Source organism: Mytilus galloprovincialis, chromosome 1 (genome assembly GCF_965363235.1).
Source record: "Mytilus galloprovincialis chromosome 1, xbMytGall1.hap1.1, whole genome shotgun sequence".
Classification (NCBI taxonomy): Eukaryota; Metazoa; Mollusca; class Bivalvia; order Mytilida; family Mytilidae; genus Mytilus; species Mytilus galloprovincialis.
The window spans coordinates 45,578,554-45,600,107 of NC_134838.1; the positions used below are offsets into that span (position 1 = coordinate 45,578,554).

General features: G+C 32.2%; 1 protein-coding gene across 1 annotated transcript; it reads right to left on the reverse strand.

Annotated features, from left to right (window-relative positions):
- Positions 1-114: 114 nt before the first annotated feature.
- LOC143075733 (EF-hand calcium-binding domain-containing protein 12-like) lies at positions 115-13,766 on the reverse strand. Its single transcript, XM_076251290.1, has 7 exons — positions 13,667-13,766; positions 8,482-9,291; positions 7,946-8,132; positions 6,619-7,148; positions 5,819-6,023; positions 1,150-1,459; positions 115-457 (listed from the first exon to the last, which is right to left on the reverse strand). Exons 2-7 carry the CDS (start codon positions 9,220-9,222, stop codon positions 190-192), a joined length of 2,241 nt encoding a protein of 746 aa, XP_076107405.1. The 5' UTR covers positions 9,223-9,291; positions 13,667-13,766; the 3' UTR covers positions 115-189.
- Between the last annotated feature and the right edge of the window lie 7,788 nt (positions 13,767-21,554).

Below are 21,554 nucleotides of genomic sequence, written 5' to 3' on the forward strand. Positions count from 1 at the left end.
GGGCAAAATATTTTACATTGTATTGTAGGGAAAAACACCAAGTAGTCCGAACATTTAGCACAAATTCAAAAACCTCACCTAAGTACATCCTTAAAAGAAAAAGACTGATCAGCAGAATGCATTATGTGCTTTTAATCCATTAAATAACATGTTAATTGTGTCACAGTCTTATTACAAATGTTTACATAATTAATATTTTCTGGCATAGGGATCATATATGCCATTCTGAACAAAACCATACTCATTAACAGGCCATGCTGAGTTCTCCCTAATAGGAACAACATGGCTTCTTCTGTTTATACCAACATCCCTAAACAGAGCATTAGAGCTGTTCAATGAAGGATGTTGCTTGTCATAAGGTGGCATACAGAGTCGTACTTTGTCCAGTAAGTGACCAGGCCAGAAAGCATTAGTGTCTATGCTACCATGAAGTTGCTGGTATCTTGTTTCTAAATGTCTGAAATAAAATTAAAAAAAATTGATTAATATAATCATTACCGTATGATATCTGGCTGTTTATAATACACATTTTTACCCAAAACATAAAGTTGGAAGAGCGGATGCGTAATGAGGTTCAATGTGTATAAAGGATCTATACCTCATTAGAAAATCATAGTGCCTTAAATGCTAGACTAAACTTTCCTAACTAGGCCCTATATTGGCCTGAACTTGTTCACTTTCTTGTTATTCTGTCATAATCATAATTTGATTACTGTATCAATGGCTATCATACAGAATCTCCTTAAATTTGCAAAGATGCATATAGATAAGCATTATTTTCAAACCTACCAATTAAATGAGCCAAGATGTATACTAAATGAGCATTTACACACTGGCCTTAGGACTGACAAAAACAAATTCCCACACAACAAGGATTTAATGTATATTGTAAATTCACAAATTATTGTTTACATTTATTATTGTGAATTTGTAGAATCAACGAAAATTAGCGATGAATATTTCAATTTCAAGAAAATCTACATACAGTATTATGTTTCAGGTAAAAAAAAATGTATGTCATGTATAAGAATGCAAAATTTAATTTAATATTGCAATACCCATTCAGTGACATTATTCACATTAATCAAAACCTCCCAATAGTTTACAGTAGATTAATGATACAAATATGCAAAGTTTATTTTTAAGTACCTTGTTAATCTTTCATACTCCTCAAACGTCATCCAACAATCGACTTTACTTCTGATAACCGCTCTTCCGGTAGATAGATTTTCTTTGGTTCCTGAAGAAGCAACATTGGATTTCTGTGGATATCTATGTCTACTATCAAACATTAGTTTACCACTCTTTGACCTCTTGACCTTATCCTTGTGTTTGACCTCTATAGGTGTCCTTGGCCTTTTTTTTGGTTCAGCATAATGACTGGATAGTAAAGGATCAGCAGGAGTTTTGACATTTCTATGAATTTCATGATGAGGTCTATCAGGTGGGTAGAGTAAAACTGAAACAAAAACCACTGATCATAATATAATTCAATGATTCATCACTGGTGTCAACGTGATGATCGTAACTGCAGTTACGATCCTCCCAATATGAAGGACACAAATTTAGGAAAATTTTATAAGGCTGATTTCTCCACTTTGACAGCTTATTTACAGATTTGTATTATGTCAAGAAACATCATTATAAGCATTGCCATTGAAATATTGTTTCGTACATGATGGAAAATCAACAAGGAGAATGAAAATCGAGATACAAAAAAATCACGATGATGATCGTAACTTTTATTTATTTTTATCAATGATGATCGTAACTTTTATTTAAGATGATCGTAACTGTCTGTTCCAAAGAAGCATTTTCTGATAGATTAAGCTGTCTGGTATGCGAAAAATGAACATTATCAGCTAATATTGTGATAATTATGAGGAACTACCACTGAGGGTAGGGTAACGTCCTATTGGTAAGTGCACAAATGGTTATGATTTCCTGTTTTTTTTTATCTAGTTAAAATACATTGAGGGTTAACAACTTTATATTGATTACATATATTTTATATAAATAAGGTATTGGACATTTCATATTAGTGTCCAGCTATTTGGTAAAAAAAATTTCCTACACTTTTTAGGGACAATAGTTCCTTTCCAGAACCTGGTATTTTGGGGGAATTCAGACTTTATAGTTTTTTTATTAACAGAAATAGGATTTTTAAAGGAGAGGTTGAAAAAATATAGGAGTAAGTTTAAGTGTTACCATATCTTTTGAATGGAAAAAAAAAACACAAAGAAACCATCAATAAAGGGAGCTACTATTTGATTTTCATTGGGGGAAGGGCTAGGATGAAAAACTCTATCCTGTATTTTTTTAAGTTGAAATCTCTGTGCTGCATTTTTTTAAGTTAAAATCTCTGTCTTGCGATTTTAATTTTTACTCTATTGATCCTGCCTTTTTTTCATTAGTTCATGCTGATTTTCCCTAAATTGTCATCCTGTCCTTTTGTTTGGCCAAGTTGTTCATCCGGCATTTCTACTCAAAACTCCTGTCCTGCTTTTTTTTTCCAAATTTACCCCCCCCCTTCCTTCTCTATAAAAATAAAATGGTAGCTACCTTATGTTTGGCTTAAATAAATTTCGACTAACTTCTATATTACATGTCATATACCATAAGTGTGGATTTATAGCTAGAAAAAAAACATGGAATCTAATATGAACATGTATACCATCTATTTCAACTTTTTCCTTCCTTACATAAATAGCCTACCCATGCTAAATATAGGCAACAGTAGTCCAGTGGCGGATCCACAGATTTTCATAAAGGGGCTGGGGACTGGCTGCCTAAGAGTAGGTCCACTTCAGGCATGCTTCATTGATTCCCTATATAATCAACCAAATTTTTCCACAAAAAGGGGACACATACAGGTACCCTGGCCATCCCTCTGGTAACAAGTTAAAACCGACAGAAACACATCAAAATAATGTGACTTCATGCCAACCATTACTTATTAGTTATTTCTAAAATATTCAGTGAAAGTATTGGCCTGTATTCTTCAACTGTATCATGAGGACGATATTTGTGTTTATTTCATATAAACGTATTCATTTTAAATGTTGACTTAATTACTCATAAGAAAAAAATATTGAGGACACTTGCATATATCAGAAATAAAATATTGAGGACACTTGCATATATCAGAAATAAAACTAAAGACTGAGCAACAAACACCCACAAAAATACGAGATGAACTCAGTACTACAGAAAGATCACCAGCTTTTTCCATATGTCTTGTAAGCCCCAAGTTATTCTTTTTTTTGGCGGTGTTCATTAACGCTCATTTTGTTTAATTTTAAAATCATACTATTTTCAGTAATACATGTACCAATATATCATGACTGCTAAAAAAGATGTTCCTTTAAAGAAAAAACCAACGTAAATTTTGAGTTACGATCATCTTTTTATAAAAACAAGTACAAGTTACGATCATCTGTAGACGAAATTACGATCATCATCATGTTTTTTTTATCTCGATTTTCCTTCTTCTGGTTGTTTTTCTATTTAGGAATAACACTTTCAATGGCAATGCTTATTAAGATTGGGATGATTGTAATTACAGTTACGATCATCACGTTGACACCAGTGATGCATGGGCTAAGTGAGCAAAGGTTGAAATGTTGCATTTTGTTTTACATTTTTGTTTAAATTCAAAAGTAGCAGGGAAAAGAGATCTAACTCTTAATTGTATTATAAGACTTTTAAAAGAATAGGTAAAATGCTAGACTACAGTAGTTCTGTACCACATTTGATACAATATTCAATTTTCAATATCTATGACATATATAACACTATACTGTATTACTTACTGTGTTACTGGCATTTATTGGATAGCAAACTTATATTTCCAGGACAAAGTTACATTATATGGCTTACAATATGACTTTAGGTTTTATCTTTTTGTCATACAATTTTTAGGGGTTTTGTTCAATGATTGGTGAATACTAACTTAAGTTTAATAAATCCTGTGTGTTTGAACAGAAACACATAAAAAATACTTGTATGTATTCAACTTAGTCAAGGTAAAAGATGCCAAGAAAGAAGAACAAAGTTGTGATTAGACAAGTCAGAATACTGTCTCTATGACACCAAACGATGAAAAACGAGAATGTTTTCTTGATATTGGTTATTTTGTATCAAATCTTGAGAGTATCAGGGTAACCCCTGGGTCAATTATTTTTTTTCGCCACCTCTTTCGCCAAAACAATATATTTTTCGCCACTTAATTATTTTTTTCGCCAAGTGACATAAATATATTTTTTGTTTAAAATTTACCTTTTTTTTCTACCCCCCTCCTACTTCCCTTAAATAAGATGATTTTGCGCCATTGTATCTATGATTATTCTCTCAAACTTACTTTAGAGTCTACATTTTAATGAATAAACACTAAACATTTACTTTAAAACAACAGATTTTTTTTAACTTAAAAGGGAAAAATATTCATAGTATTTTAAACAGCTTTTCTAAATGAGGGGGCCACTATATTTTTAATAATAAAGAAGATATAAGTCCTGGAATATAACAAAATTCATGGACATCTTTTGATCATATAATACCAGTATAGTTCGTTGGGAAAGTTTCTTTAAAAGAAAAATACTGATGTGCCCTTTTGTACTAGCTAAGAAGTGGTTTTTACAACAAAACAAAAGCTTTCATCACATGAAATTGATTTCTCATTTCATGTGTAGTCATTACATTAAAGGGTTACTCTTATTCGAGGGATTGTTCCCAACCTTTTGGACAGTTTTCTTTTCTTGACCATCGTAAATGAAAAAGTTGAGACGTAATTTTATGCTTGAAACACGTGTGTCACTCAAACGACTTTACAGTAGACTCCCTAAGCAATTACCTATATTAAAGTCAAAGGATAATTAAAGTTTTAAATCAGAGATTTTTCTTGCTTTTGAACATTTTTCGTCACAACAACAGCTTTCTTTTCTAAACTATCGTTAAAAGGAGAGGAGATGTCAAAAGTTAGCTTCAAACACGTGCGTCGCAAAGTGTGAATAAATTATGTATGTGACATTTAGCGGAAGCCATTTAACCATATCATTTTTTCAAACAATACAATCAACACCTTTATTAATTAGTCCTTTGTTGTCGATAGCTATAAAATGCAATCAGCTGATTATTGATTTTCTGTCCAAATCTGAATGAGGTCAAGGTGAATTCCGAGTATTGTCTGATCGGGTAAAGTCCGAGAAACTCAGAAAAAAAGTAAACAAACAAGATGGAGGAAATAAATCGTTATAAATATTTCTTTCGCCAAATTCTTTCGCAAATGACAATTTTTTATCGCCACAATTATTATTTTTTCGCAAATTGCGAAAATGGCGACCGCCAGCAGAAACCCTGGAGAGTATAATTTAAATTGGAAAAGTATGTACATGTACAAGAAACAAATGTATATATGGTGAGATAATGAAAAACAGCTGTCTAGGACTTCTTTAAATTATTTTGTGCTTTCCCTTCTCTAGATCTGTACATAATGCTTCACCAAAAAGATATATGGAAAAAAATTGTAATCAACATTTATCTTCAATGGGTTTAATAACATTAAAATATGTGTCTTATTCATTGATTTTGGTACTTTTATGAATCTCAAACAATTTTGTACAAATTTGAAAGAGGTCTCATACACTTCATTTAAATTCCTTTAAAATTTTATATGTCTGAAAAGAGGAAACCATGATTAAAATACATACCAGTAGTAAAAAGAGTGATAACTCTAATGCTATATTTTTCTTCTGAACAACCCTTATGTGTAAATGTATCAGGAAAAAGTCTTCACTATTATCAGCATAAAAGCACTTACCTTTTTCTAATAGTCTTTCACTTAATATTATTCCATTTAATTTACAGAGTTTGGTTATATCACAATACTCTCTAAGCTTTAACTCTCTAAACTTATTAACCATGTCTGCTGTTTCTCCCTTTAATGTTGATCTCATTGAATGATCATCTATAGCTTTGTCTCCCACCTTGATTACACCTGGTGCAGGTAATCTTACTTTAGGTGACTATGAAAAATAGAAAATGTATTTCAAATTTAAATACTCACACTTACACTTCTAAATATACGGCTGACTGTTTATTCTCTGATGAAAGAGAAACAAAGCTAGATTGCACTCTTGCTTCCTTATAAACAGCTAGCATACTAGCACAGATTCATTTATTTTGAGAATTTCAATATTAATTTTGATAGTTTCATTTACAAGGTTTTTTTTTCTTTTTCATTTATTATATTTCTATGCTGATTCTTTAGAATCAGAACTGGTCTTATTTAACTAAAATGACTGTGGGTTCATTATTTGTGGGATACAAATTTTCTTGGATTTCATTGGTTATGGTTGACCTAGATTCATTGGTTATGGTTGACCTTGATTCATTGGTTATGGTTGACCTTGATTCATTGGTTATGGTTGACCTTGAATCTAAATGTTCAACAAAGTACAAAAATCTAAAGTCTTGTATGCAGACTTCTACAAAACAACAAATTCATCAAAATCAAATATCCATGAAAATACATTTTTTCCTCAAACATTGAAAATTAATACCAATTTTCTCCAGCAAGTGGATTGAATGAGAAATTTATTATTGTTGAAAATATCTTACACCCTGTCTGGTAGAGTTCTTTAAAGCTTCTCTGTCCCTCTTTCTAAGGTCTACCATAGCCTCCTCTGAAGATAAAATCATTCTATCAGGTTTGAGATCCTGCTCAGGAACCTCTAGATATTGTGGTGTAGAAGCCCTGCTACTTCCACTAATTCTACTAGCACTCCTTTTAGCAGAACCAATGCGAACTTTAACCTCTGATTCAGCACTGTCCTTTAAATCACCTTCACCTTGACCTATGACAATATTTTCTTCTGATGGTTCTCTGTCAATACCAACAGACTTTCGAGAAGATTTGGCAGATGTCTTACTTATTCCTGAATCTATCCTCCCTTTGGCAGATCCTCGAAGAGAGCCTTTGGACGATTTTGGTGATTCCTTACTCTTTGCCAATTCAGGGTCCCCATAAATGTCTTCCTCACTAGTATCTTGATGTCTTGATAAAGCAGATGTCATCTTTCCTTCCTTCATAAGTTCAAGATAATCAGGTTCATCATATAGTTCTTCCAATGACTGGGGTGTAGCAGAAACTAGTAAATTAAATCATATCATGTATGTCATTAAGTATATTTCATATTTTGGACAGTATTAAAAGATAAACAAAAAAACACACATTAGTAAATAGGTAAAATCTGTGTTAGCAAAATGAGATTGTTCTGCCATCATTTTGCCAACACATATTTTTTTTACAGCAATTATTATTCTCTCAAATTAAAGATTATTGCAATTTGGTGCTTACCCTACATTCTATCAACAAAAATTGGTAGTTTTATCTTCCTTTTTTTCTTTAGCTATTGTTTTGACCTCTTTTGTTTTGAATGTCGACTTTTAAAAATTGTCTTGAACACTAAATTTATTTTTGCCTGTAAACATGGTGTATGTGTGTGTGTGTGTGTGTACATACATTTGTATTTATATTAATCTAGTTTTTAAACTTGGTTTTCTGGTGTGTCATAGTTTTCCTCTTATATTTGATGCATATTCTTCAGTTTTAGTTTGTAACCTGGATTTGTTTTTTTTTCTCAATCGATTTACGAATTTCGAACAGTGGTATACTACTGTTGCCTTTATTTATTAGCCACATAATTGAAACTGAATTAAATAACAAAGGTCTATTCACTTTTTTCAAGAGATACTAATAATTGTTAACTAAATTGAAAGAAGGGAACACAACATTAAAAGTCTTTAACAACATGTACATTTCTAAATTTGTTGCTAATAAATAAGTAAATTATGTAGATTTTTTTTAAACAGCAACTTTCCTTTAAAAAATGGCAATGAAACCTAATCAACTCATTTTAAGTACATGTATATAAATTATAATTACTTGTTTCAGATTTCTGTGATAAGTTAGTAGACTCCCTTGATAATGCCTTTCTTTTATTTTCTCTTCTTTCCTTTCGCCACATATTGAGTCCTTCTGCTAGTTCCTTGTAGTCTAAATAATTGTCAAAGTTACTATCGAGAGAAAGAATCATGTCTTCTAGGAGAGACTCCGACATTGTCACTTTTGACTGAAAAAATAACATACTCTTATATGTATCTCATTTAGTAGTTTACAAGTAAGTAAATCTTACTGTGTACAAATAAAGTAAATTGTTAGAAAACCAGATTGATTTTAAATTTTCAGGATAATTCTTTCTAAATAAAAAGGAACAAAATTACTGACAAAATAACCAGAATAAACTGTATTAATAAATGTTCAAAGAGTAAAACCTCACAAAATCCATACTGTACATTGTATATTATTATTAATTTGTAGCATATTGTAAATGGTATGTTATTTCAAATGCATAATTCACTGTTTCTATTGATTTACAGTTCAAATCATGATCAACATTTAATGTAAATTTGGTTCATTACCTCTCTTATAGCCTGCTTAAACTCTTCTCTAGAAATTCTCCAGTTCTTATCCCTATCAACCATAACAAACAAGTCTATAAGACGTATCTGGTTTTTACGTAAATGTTGTTCTAGAATTCGCACACCTAGTGGGGAGGGAATCTTAACGGAGGGCACTATAGATATCATAGCTTCTAAAACTTTTTCTATAATTGGTTCTGGAATGATTGGCTTAGGTTTTGCTTCTTCTACCATTTTTCTATAGACTCGTTTTTCTAATTCTGTTTTATTTGTTTTCCTTCTCAGCCATTCTGCATTTAATCCCATATTGTCTAAATCATGTCTAAATTTTTGACGATCTGCAATCCATTTCTTATACGAGTCCTCTTCAGCAACTGCCTTTTTCCCTGCTGCAATCGCATCAGCATTTTCATCTATCATAAATGGTTTTGATTTCATTTCTGAACATAACTTTATTGGTGGAGGGGGGTCTTTTTTGTTTAAATAAACTCCTAGTCTGTGTTTCATGGGAGTTTCCATAGGAGGAGCCTGGATAACTCTCTTCCTACTAAGTGGACCCCCAAATATCTTAACTGCAGCTTTATAATGCTTGACATGGGCTAGGTCCCTTTTTTCAAACTGATCCAAACGATTTCCCCGAGGAAGATGGTCCAAGTTTCTGTGGTCAAAAAGACGCTCAAGTGGAAAGCTGACATCATTATCCAGTACAATATCCCCACCTCCTCTTCCTCTTGGTGGCATGATGGCTAGTAAATTTATGCTGATCTTTAAAGGTTTATCTTTATAGCTTCTTTCTACTCATTCTAACATCTGAAAAGAAAAAAAGACTGTACAGTATTAAATGAATAATTAACACTAGTGGTCAATGGTCATAACTCCACCATGCCTAGTTCTTAGTCAGGGTGAGAAAGGTTGGTGGCTTTGCATATGGCCAGCAGGCAGCACTTCTAAAACATACAATATATACCGATGATGTTGGCTTTATGTGCATCAAACTAGGGTTGGCAAAAATCAGGGATTTACAGGGCAATATACTACAGGGTCATATGAAATAATGGTTTGAATTGTTAAGAGAATTCAGTAATCAGTAACAAATGTCATACATAAATAAAATCATATTGTTTTTATTCTCTATTTAAGGTGGTACCCAACACTTTCACTAAAATTAATTTGGCTCGTTTAATTTTCATAAAATTTTGACAAAGTATTTACTTTGACCCTTTAACCAAAATATATAAATTTTAAAAATTTTGAAACAACCATTTTATCAGAAAAATTACACTAGTTATATAGCAGTTTGACAAACACCAGTTTTGATCTTTGAGAAGCTTAATATTCCCATTACAACACAACATAATTAAAACGTTTAGCTGATTTTACAGAGTTATCTCCCTGTAGTGTTAGGTACCACCTTAACTGTATAAATGTACATTTAAGAAAAGTATTGGACAAACAACTTTGTAGACATACAAAAGCACACATGACTGTTTTGACATACATGTAGACTAATGTTTCCAAAAAAATTTTCTTTATAAGTTTTGTAGAGAATCCTCCTAAAACATGTAAAATGATTTAAAAAAGATACTAATTCTGAATTGATTGTGCTTATGTACAAATGTATGTTTACAGAGTTTAAAGGTATTTGTATGAATTGAATGCTTCTTTTTATAATTTTATATGGTTATAAATGCATTGATCACATTTTCTATGAAGCTCTTCTACACATCTTACAACATGTGTATTTTCAGCTTATTGTATATGTGACTGATTTGATATTTTTTAAATTAATTAAGGGTTTTAAATGCTTTTCACAATTTGTCTTGTTTAATTGTTCATAATATAAATAGGCGTTATGTATATATAAAGTCAGTTTCATTTTTTCAAAAAAGGACTATTAAACTTCTTGTAGAGTTGATACTCAGTGTCCACATTATACAATTATTGACTTTTGATTTCAGTTGATATAATGATTTATCAACCATAGAGATATGATATTCACCGAGGCCAATGGTTAACAATTGTTTTATTATATGACTTTTAACCTTCTCCAATTTTCAAGTATTTGCTCTAGATACTTTTTAAACTGCTCCCTGTTTAATTTTAAATATTTCATATGCATTTGCAGTTGCTAAGTTTAAATATTTAATAAAGTAAACTAAAAACAAATACATAAAAAAAGAAAAAAAGGGAAAAATACGAAGAATAAATCTCTTTCGTTCTTCGGGTCTTATTTGTCATGAGACTTTTAGTATCACTAACAACAGGACCAGCTTCAGAAACATTAGTCATTACGGTATTTCTGTTTCTTTTTCACATTAAAAATTGTTAGAACTAGATACCATTGAGATGGGCACTGTGGAGATGGGAGCCATCTCTGTGGGCCCCGCTGTCAATAACGTGGGGTAAACCGACAGACAGACGGTCAAGTATAAAGTATGAAATATTAACGGTTCTCGAGAGGTAGAGCGGACACAATTTGTTAAGAACAACAAACGGATGGACAGACCGACGGACAGACCTTTGACACACACTCGGTGTCACACACACTCTGGTGTCATGTACAAACCGACAGACAGACGGTCAAGTATAAAGTATAAACTATAAAATATTAACGGTTCTCGAGAGGTAGAGCGGACACGATTTGTTAAGAACAACGAACGGATGAACAGACCGACGGACTGACCTTTGACCTAGGATGCATACATTATGACACATTCTCTGGTGTTGGTTAATATATATGTTAAGTTGAAAATGTTTGTCAGGTATAAAGTATGAAATAATAACAGCTGTCCTCTCAAAATATAGTGTGGATCAAATTTGTTAGCGATGGACAGACCAACAGACAGACAGACCTTTGACCTAGGAAGTTGTACATACATCATGACACACCCTCTGGTGTTGGTTAAAATGGATGTCAAGTATAATATTTGAAATCATAACGGTTCTCAAGATATAGAGCGGACACGATCTTCACCACAGGACACGGGGTTGTCAACTGAAACCAAAGTTTTTTTTACCTTGACTTTTGACCTAGGAAGATGTACATACATCATGACACGCCCTCTGGTGGTGGTTAAAATGGATGTTAAGTATAAACTTTGAAATCATAACGGTTATCTAGATATGGAGCGGACACGATCTTCACCACAGGACACGGGGTTGTCAACTGAAACCAAAGTTTTTGACCTTGACGTTTAACCTAGGAAGTTGTACATACATCATGACACACCCTCTGGTGTTGGTTAATAAACATGTTAAGTATTAAGTATAAAATTATAACGGTTCTCAAGATATAGAGCGGACACCATCTTCACCACAGGACACAGGGTTGTCAACTGAAATCAAAGTTTTTTTACCTTGACCTTTGACCTAGAAGTTGTACATACATCATGACACGCCCTCTGGTGGTGGTTAATAAACATGTAAAGTATAAAGAATGAAATCATAATGGTTCTCTAGATATGGAGCGGACACAAAGTTAAAGTGTTACGGACGGACGGACAGACTGATCACTATAGGGTGACCCGCCTAAAGGCGGGACCTAATTAAAAAAAAAAATGATATGGACTTCTTTCCCTTTTACAGGTAACTCCTACCTCATATTATAGTATTCTGGTGATCCAGAAATATCTGGTTAAACTATGTAATGTTTTTCAATACTAAAAAATTATGTATATATCTGTATATAGTCAATTCACATTATGAATAGATGCATGTATGTACGTAGTGGAAGCAAATTAACTTGTACCATTGCATACTCATACCACATCAACCTTAACCACTAAAAGTCAACTCGTACCACTGTGAAGCCGTACCATTCAAAATAAGCCGTTTTCTTAAAAAAAAATCAAATATGATGTCAAAGGCAACTAAGAAATATAATTATAAACACCATCACAAGGGGCATACATTAACAGATGATTTCTTTATTTACATTGTCTCGCATGGTTGTCAGAACAAGGTTACATCCAAATGAATTATAGTTATCCCGTACCATTGTAAACTCGTACCAACGTCAACTCGTACCACTAAAAAAAAACTCGTACCAATGCAAACTCGTACCACTGCTAACTCGAACCAACTTATTTAAATGCATTTAAATGGTGTTAAATGATGAATATATACCTTACTTTCACTCAATACCTCTTAAGTCTGTAAAATATATATAATTTGAAAGTACAATGACCAATTTGTATTGGTCTATTGGTCCTGGATAGAAAATACTTCAGACTGGTTTATTATTATATTTGTAATATTATTAAAGTATTATAAGTTTCACCCCAAGAAAATATTGATTTTTCATGAATAAATCTTAGCAGTTAACACGGTTAATCAAAATGATTTTCAAAATGAAATTCTTACTGTCTATAAATAACAATGAAATGTAACTGTTTCCTGTTAAGGGGTTTCACGAATTTTCCCGCCAAAAAGCACATGGCTTTCAACAATTGTAAACATAGTATACGATTTGTGATCATGGATTACAGCTTTAATTAATTTAATTTGGATATAGACATTCAACTTAAGGTACAGTTAAAGCAATGTTTTTTTACTTTCTTCTGGATTAAAACTAGTTTGAAAGATCAGTTTAAAAAAAAAAGCAGCTTAAAAAAAAACATTTGTATTTTTGTCTAAGCTTTCCTTAATATCCAGTATAAAATTCAAGTAATTCAACTTTATTTTTATTAAGTTTACAAAAAAAAAAAACATAAAACATTCATATTTTTAATATATTTTTAATGGTACAACTTCCCAGTGGTACGAGTTTACGTTGGTACGAGTTAACTTTTTTGGTACGAGTTAACGTGGTACGAGTTTTCGGTGGTACGAGTTAACTTAAGTATGAACAATCATGACGAGGAAAAGATTTTAACTTGGTATATATAATTCCTTATTTACACACCATTTGAATGCATACAAATAAGTTGGTACAAGTTTTTACAATGGTATGGATTTACGGTGGTACGAATTAGCAGTGGTATGAGTTTGTTTTTAGTGGTGCGAGTTGACATTGGTACGAGTTTGGAATGGTACGAGATAACTATAAACTACATGCATGCTTTTGAATATAATGTTTGAGTGTTGTTAGGATGCCGTCGCATTGACGTTTACCCCATTTGATTTTTTCATTTTATTTGGGTTTGACATAAATGAGTTATCATATAAATTTGATGTGAACATTTACATTTCCTTAGGGCATTATGGTACATTATCTGATTGAATATGCAATCAAATCTTTAAATTAAGTTTTCGCCATCTTGTTGCTACATAAACAAAGCGCCACCTGTATTATCTAAAACACTTTCAACGAAACCGAACTCAAATCATAAATCCTGTAAGCACATATGCTTTATTCCATACTAGTCCATAAATTTAACCAATTACAAGTACAGATTAGTAGTTCCTTTCACTTTCCTTTGCTAAGATAAATTTAAACAACTGATAAGATATTACTTTTATCCATTTTATAATTTTAAATGTATAGTGTACATATACAAGTTCCTGTTTTTAACTAATTTTTAGTTTTATCCTATTCTAACTCTGTTACTATTATTTTAAATTTTAACCAGTAGATAGAATTTTGAATAACGCAATTTTAAAAATAAACAAAATTTTTAAATGCGGTGACCCTGCAGATAGGGTGGACTTCCAGAAGAAGAAGAAGAAGCTTAGTAAATGCCTACATGCAAACTAAAAGGCGAATTCAGATTTTGAATATCAAGAACACCTAGATATTTTACAATCAATAGTAAACAAATATGAAGACACTCATTCAGTACTAGTCTGTGGAGATATGAATGGTACATATCTAAATGATAGGAATAACAGCCATGATGCAAAATTTAAAAAGTTTAGTAAAGAAAAACAATATGATTATCCACCCTGACATGAAGAGCAATAAAACTTTTTATCATAATGATGGCAGATCTTCGTCTCAAATTGATTATATTACATCAAACAAAGACATTCTTGAAACAACAATGGTTATCCAGCAAAGTCCTATAAATTCCTCTACACATCTGCCAGTAAAAGCCATAACAACAAAGGAACTTGATGCTAAACAGCAAAATAGGAAAAAGAAAAATACAACTTCATACAAGCTGCTGTGGGACAATGTAGATAAAAAACGATATCAATCAACGTTTAGAGACCTACTAGCAATTTCACAAATCAACTGGACCAATTATTCTGTCGATTAGAAACTGCAAGATCTTACCTTAATTCTACATAAAACAGCTGAATCTGTCGTACCAAAAAACTCATTAGACTTAACGGATTCAAAAGAAAAGCATCTCCAACTGTTCTGCAGCTGATAAGAAAAAGCAAAAACAAACATAGAGAATGGGATTTGGCAGGACGTCCAAGAAACAATCACAAGCTATTTCTTGCTAAAAAGGAAGCAAAGCGTATACTAAGACAACAACAGAGAAAAGAAATCGCCATTGAACGACAACAGTTTTTTGACAAACTAGAGCACGACCCGAATGACAAAACCTTCTTTCAGCTATTAAAACGAAATCAGACAACAGTAAAATTCTCTGTACCAGAATATATTATGAAAAAGGAACAAATAGCTTCAACCTCAAATGAACAAAGACAAATCTTTGCTGAATATTTCAAGGAACTAGCCACCCTAAAAAAACAACCAGAATTTATTGATCAATTAATGCAAAATAGCCAAAGAAGATATGATATTATCAAGAAAGTCTCAAAGTCAGAAAGAAAAAGGAAAATTGATGTACCCAAGGATGAAATAAAGAAAGCTATATTAAAACTCAAAAATGGCAAGACAGCAGATGAATATGGGATAAGAGCAGAACATATAAAACATACTGGAGACGAATCACTCATTGCTTACCAAACCATTTTTAAACAAATTCTGGAAGAAGGCAAAGTAGCAAAGTCATTTAAGACTGGAGTAATTACACCTGTCCCGAAGAAAGGAAAAAATGCGATGTATACAGAAAACTACAGAGGCATCACAGTCACGTCTATTTATGGCAAAGATTTTGAATATGTACTTATAGAAAAAGCTAAAATACGCAAAATGAATCAATCTAATATGCAGTTTGGATTTACTGAAGGGTTCTCCCCAAATATGGCCTCACTTATTCTATCTGAAGTGTGCTCTGAAATTACAGGAAAGAACAAATTACTATTTATTACGACTCTTGATAGCCAAAAAGCATTCGATGTTGTTAACCATCAAATATTATTGGACAAAATGTATTTTCTTGGCATGGATATTCAGTTCTGGGACATAATCGAAGATCTATATGAGGATATAACATCTACTGTGAAATGGCAAGGAGATCAAAGCTTTACTGAGCTTTAGGATTGAACAGGCGTAAGACAAGGTGGAGTCTTGTCAACTCATCTCTATAAACAATATATTAATGAGCTACTATGCAATCTAGAAAACATGGAATTGGTATCTCGATTGGGAACTCAAACACCTACATGTGCTGACGATATCGTCTTACTCTCATATGATCATACAGAAATGCAAGAAATGTTGGACACCGTGTATACATATGCTGGAGACCATAGATTTCAAATACATCCTGTAAAGAGTAATACCATTATCAAAAATATTACTAAGCAAAAATCAGAAAACTTCAATAATAATTTAAACAGTCTTAAACTTGGACAAAATGATATAGATATCAATTCTGAGACCACACACCTTGGTCTAAAGAGAACTACTTCTGATGACAGTAAAATTAATGTTGACGAAAGAATAACATTGGCTAGGAGAACTTTATACTCATTGATTAAAAGTGGAGTCCATGGAACAAATGGGCTAAATCCTAGAACTTCCGTCAAAATTTACCAAATATATGTCATCCCAAGATTATTGTATGGACTTGAAACTATACATATCCAAAACAAGGACATGGTCTCACTCTGCAGCTTCCATCTCAGCACACTAAAACACCTCAGTCCTTACTAAATAGAACAGCTACCTCAGCAGTATATCTCTTAGTTGGCGCTCTTCCAATTGCCGCAGAAATCCACAAACGACAGTTAAGTCTCTTACATTCCATTGCTATGAGTGATAACATGTCTATCAGAGAAATAGCTCGTAGACAACATATAAGTGGAAAACCAACTAGTTTCTTTGTTAAAATACAAGACGTACTCACTATGTACCAATTACCTTCATTCAGTGAAATAATGAACGGCCATTTCAATAAACTAGATTGGAAAAAATTGTCAAAACATCAATCAATTCATATTGGACTTCCAAATTAAGAGAGGACTGCAATTTAAAAACAACTTTGAATAAACTTGCATTTGACATTATGGAAATAGGGAAAACACATAATATATGGGATACCATTACTAACTCCGTTAAACAGGCAGTAACAAAAGCTCGAATGGCAACAGGAACATATACTCTACAGATCCATAAAGTGAAATTCAATCAGTCTGAGCTGGATCCAACTTGTCCTATATGCAGATTGGAAGATGAGACTCTTCTCCATGTACTCACTAGATGCTCGGCATTGAATGATATAAGAAAATCACAATCTCAAATACTGAAGAACCTTATTATATCTAAAATTGGTCATGAAAAATGGAAAAGTCAGTTTATTATTAGACAAATAAAATGCCAACTAATTATTGACTGTCAGTGTCTCGTTCAGCAAAACTTATTGCCAAATGACAAGGAATTTCTTCGAACAATTTAAGTAATCTCTAGAGAATATTGCATGCTGTGCATGTTAGAAGGCTTAATGCTTATAGTCTATTGTGATTCTGACGATCTCTGTGTGATATAAAATAAGTTAAATTCTATGATTTTACAGACAATATAATTTTAGATTTTAACTATACTAAGTGGACATTTGAGTAGGTTATTGCTTGTGTACAGAATTTTAAACTTTGCACTTGTGGATGTGAATACACTATTCTACTGGTGGAGGATTATTCGACTACCGTATATTTTAGTGATTTTAATATATATATATATATATATATATATATATATATATATATATATATTGGATTTATTTCCAAGTGCTCCAATATTGGAGGGATTTACGAAAGAAGAAGAAGTTATATCAATTCTGCCTTTTATCATAGCTTCTATTGTCTACATGTATATGTTACAGTAAATAATTAAGTAAATCCCTAAAAAAATGTACATAGATTTTCTAAAATTACTAGCTGAAAATCTTTTAAATCCCGAAAGGTATTTGACGTTCTTAAACTGTATATTTCCACAAATAGAATGCTCTTATATAGTCCTTATACCATGCCAAATTTGTGATTTTTGTAATGATTATTTTTTAAAGTTATGTTTCAAAAGTATGGGTCATCGTGCTCTTTTTCAAGTCGTCCAAAATTGAATTAGGCATTGATTATTCACAATTTTTTTTTATTTGATTGTGAGAAGAATTGGCTTCTCGTGGGCTATTTGTATTGCATGTATTGAAATAAGGCTGTGTATGATGATCAATATGACTATACAAGTTCTTGAAATCCAGTATAAACAATTTTCTATGAGTGTTATTTTCCCTTATATGGATAAATTGGAAAATATAATCTAACAAAAACAAAAACTTAGATTTTGTTTAACTTAAGGTGGTATTGGTGTCTTCCGCCATCTTGGATTGCAAAAAACAGAAAACCTAAGGTCCAGATTTTCCATCAAATTAGCAAATTTGATGCAGCAATGCAGATATTTAATGTGAATTTTCATTTAAAAGAACCAATTTATAAGAATATAACTTTATAAAAAATATTAATATTATTACAAGTATTGATTATTTTTGGTTGTTTTTAATTTTTTTCAAATTGGCATTAATGGGAGGTAACTCTAAAACAGTGCATTTTCTGAAGGATTCTACATGGAATTTTCCTATTTTATATTTTATCCGGTAAAAAACGTACGGTGACCCAATCTTTTCTTTTGATATTCTCAAAGCACTGTCTGAAAGTAATCTTTTCCTAATTTATTTTACAATTCTATCATTTGTGTAGATAGTGTTGTTGCACTTTTTTACATTTTAGATTTCAAAATTGTATATAAGTAAGTAAGCCGTAAATATAAACAAGAGTATATAAAAGAATCAGGAACGATATCGTCCTCGATCAAAACGTATATTTCGTTATTAAAAAAATTTGAAGATCGTAGAAGGATTTCAACATGCCTGTCCGACACTAAGAAAAAAAAAAGTTTGCTAAAGCAAATATGATATTCTGGCCTTGTGGAACATGCCGAAAAATTGTAAATATTTTTTTTTGTAAAACCAAAACTGTTTAAATCACGACTGCTTATCGGTGATTCAATGTTATTTGTTTTATACCAAACACCTGCTGTTAACATGCATAGTATACTTAGTTTTATTTGCTGGTGCTGATATACATGTGCGTGTCACTTTTGTGGTTCTTAGATAATGTGTTCATATATTAATGTTAAAATTGAAACATTCATACTTGTGTTTGTGCTTTATTACAAATATCTATTATCTGAATTTACAAAATACTTGTTTAACATTTAAAAAAAATCAATGTGCATAACTTATTTCATTGACACAAAGTTGTCTCATGCCAATTCAATATCTATATATTTTCCCCGTGCGCCTTTTATTTTCCCCAGGCGCTTTTTTCTTTTCCCTGGGCGCTTTTCTTCACCCGGGCGCTCCCGGGCGCTTTTTAGTAGGGCCCAGTTTTCTTCATCCAGACGAATATTCTTACAATACAATAGCTAACCTGTCTAAATATTTCAGGATTTAATCAAAGATCTAGACTCAGATGGCGGTTTACATACAGGTTGTCTGCCTTAATCTATATAGGCAGATCACATAAATGGGATGACTATATTGGAGATGTATTTTTACTTTTATAGAAGTACATGTCTGGTCTATATTTCTGACAGATATTACTATTACTGGTTTGAACCATCTTTTTAGATATCGAGACATTGTAAATAAAAGGCGTGCTTTAATGAACATTAAAAAGATTTGAACTACCGTATTTATTTTTTCATGATACAGTTTGGACAAACTAGGTCTGGGTAAAGCTAACCAGTGACATAATTATATTTTGATTTCTCATGGATTGTTAGTGTAGGATTGACAGCCTCTTTTTAGCTCACCCGAAGGGCCAAGTGAGCTTTTCTCATAACTTTGCGTTCGACGTCCGGCGTCGTCTGTTAACCGTTTTAAAAAAAATCTTCTCCTCTGGAACTACTATGCCAAATTTTACCAAACTTAGCCACAATCATCATTGGAGTATCTAGTTTAAAAAAAATGTGTCCGGTGACCCGGCAAACCAACCAAGATGGCCGCCATGGCTAAAAATAGAACATAGGGGTAAAATGTAGATTTTGGCTTACAACTCTAAAACCAAAGCATTAAGAGCAAATCTGAAAGGGGTTACATTGTTTATCTAGTCAATATTTATCTGATAAACTGTCAACAGCAATAAAGTTCAGCAAAGTAAGATCTACAAACAAGTCAACATGACCTAAATGGTCAGTTGACCCCTCAAAGAGTTATTGCCCTTTATAGTCAATTTTTAACAATTTTCATTAATTTTATAAATTTTTGTAAATTTTTAGAAAATATTTTCCTCTGTGTAACTAAAGGGCCAAGTTTATTATAGATAAAGAAAATTGTAAGTAGCAAGAATGTTCAGTAAAGTAAAATCTACAAACACATCACCATCATCAAAACACAATTTTGTCATGAATCCATCTGTGTCATTTGTTTAATATATGTATGCACATAGACCAAGGTGAGCGACACAGGCTCTTAAGAGCCTCTAGATTATTTAAGAATTGAATGCTTCTTTTTGTAACTTTATTGGGATGTAAAAGCGTTGACCGAAGTACATTTTGGATGAAGCGCGGAAGCGCTTCATTCTAAAAATGTGTGCACGGTCAACGCTTTTTTAGCTTGGATCATGAAAACACGATTTACATCAAGTTTTTATTTAATTTACCTGTGCACTTTATTATGTATGACTATAAATGTTCACTTCAGTTCTCTTACTATGAATTTCCGTATACCATTACTGTAAAACTATACCTTACAACAAACATATCTTTATTTACCTGTGTACCTTATTTTATTTGACGGCATTTTTTCCAAGGCAATGGTTGTCTTTCTGATATTTCTCACCCCCTATTTTATTAATTTTGTATTAACATTGTGTCATAGATCAAATTTATTCGCTCAGTGTATGTTCACTGTTTGTGTTAATACGTCTTATGATTGAGGTAAGCCGTTTCAGTTGATATCTTTTAGTATGTTTTTTTCTATGATGTGATGTCACACTATTGTTGCTGGGAAGGGTAAAGGTTGGTACCTATAAAGACGTTCAATCCATGTGCATTTGTTTGCACCTGTCCTAAGTTAGTAACCCGATGTTCAGTGGTTGTCGTTTGTTGATGTATTTGATAAGTGTATCTTGTTTCTCATTTTAATACAGATGATATCAGTTAGTTTTCCCGTTTGAATGATTTTACACAAGTCATTTGGGGTCCTTCATAGCTTGTTGTTCGGGGTGAGCCAAGGCTATGTGTTGGGATCGTACTTTGACCTATAACGGTTTACTTTTACAAATTGTGACTTGGCTGGAGAGTTGTCTCATTAATTGCCACTCATACCATATTTTCTTATATCTAATTGATAGCGTGATTAAAATGTGCACATGCACAATTAAAGCTTTTTAAAACTCTATGAAATTACGAAAAGAAGCATTAAAAAAAAATCTAGTTTGTTACACTTCTAATCTACAACCATGAAATTACGAGTAATAGCAACTTTTTGTTTGTTTCCTTATTTTCATATCGTTGTGAAGTTGTCATGAGAAGCATGTGTTGCTATGTTTATTGATTTTTATGCAGAAATACAATTTTATATCGAAATGACTCGCGATTACTTAGAGACGACATAAAAAGTTGAATGAAGGATACAAAACTTAATTCACATAGTTTTTTCACTGACCCACCCCCTCTTAAATTCAATTTGGGAAAAATTGATTGATCAATATGGATATATGTAAAAATCAATGTCGGATAAACAAAACTTGCAGCAGTTTACCCCCTCCCCAATCCC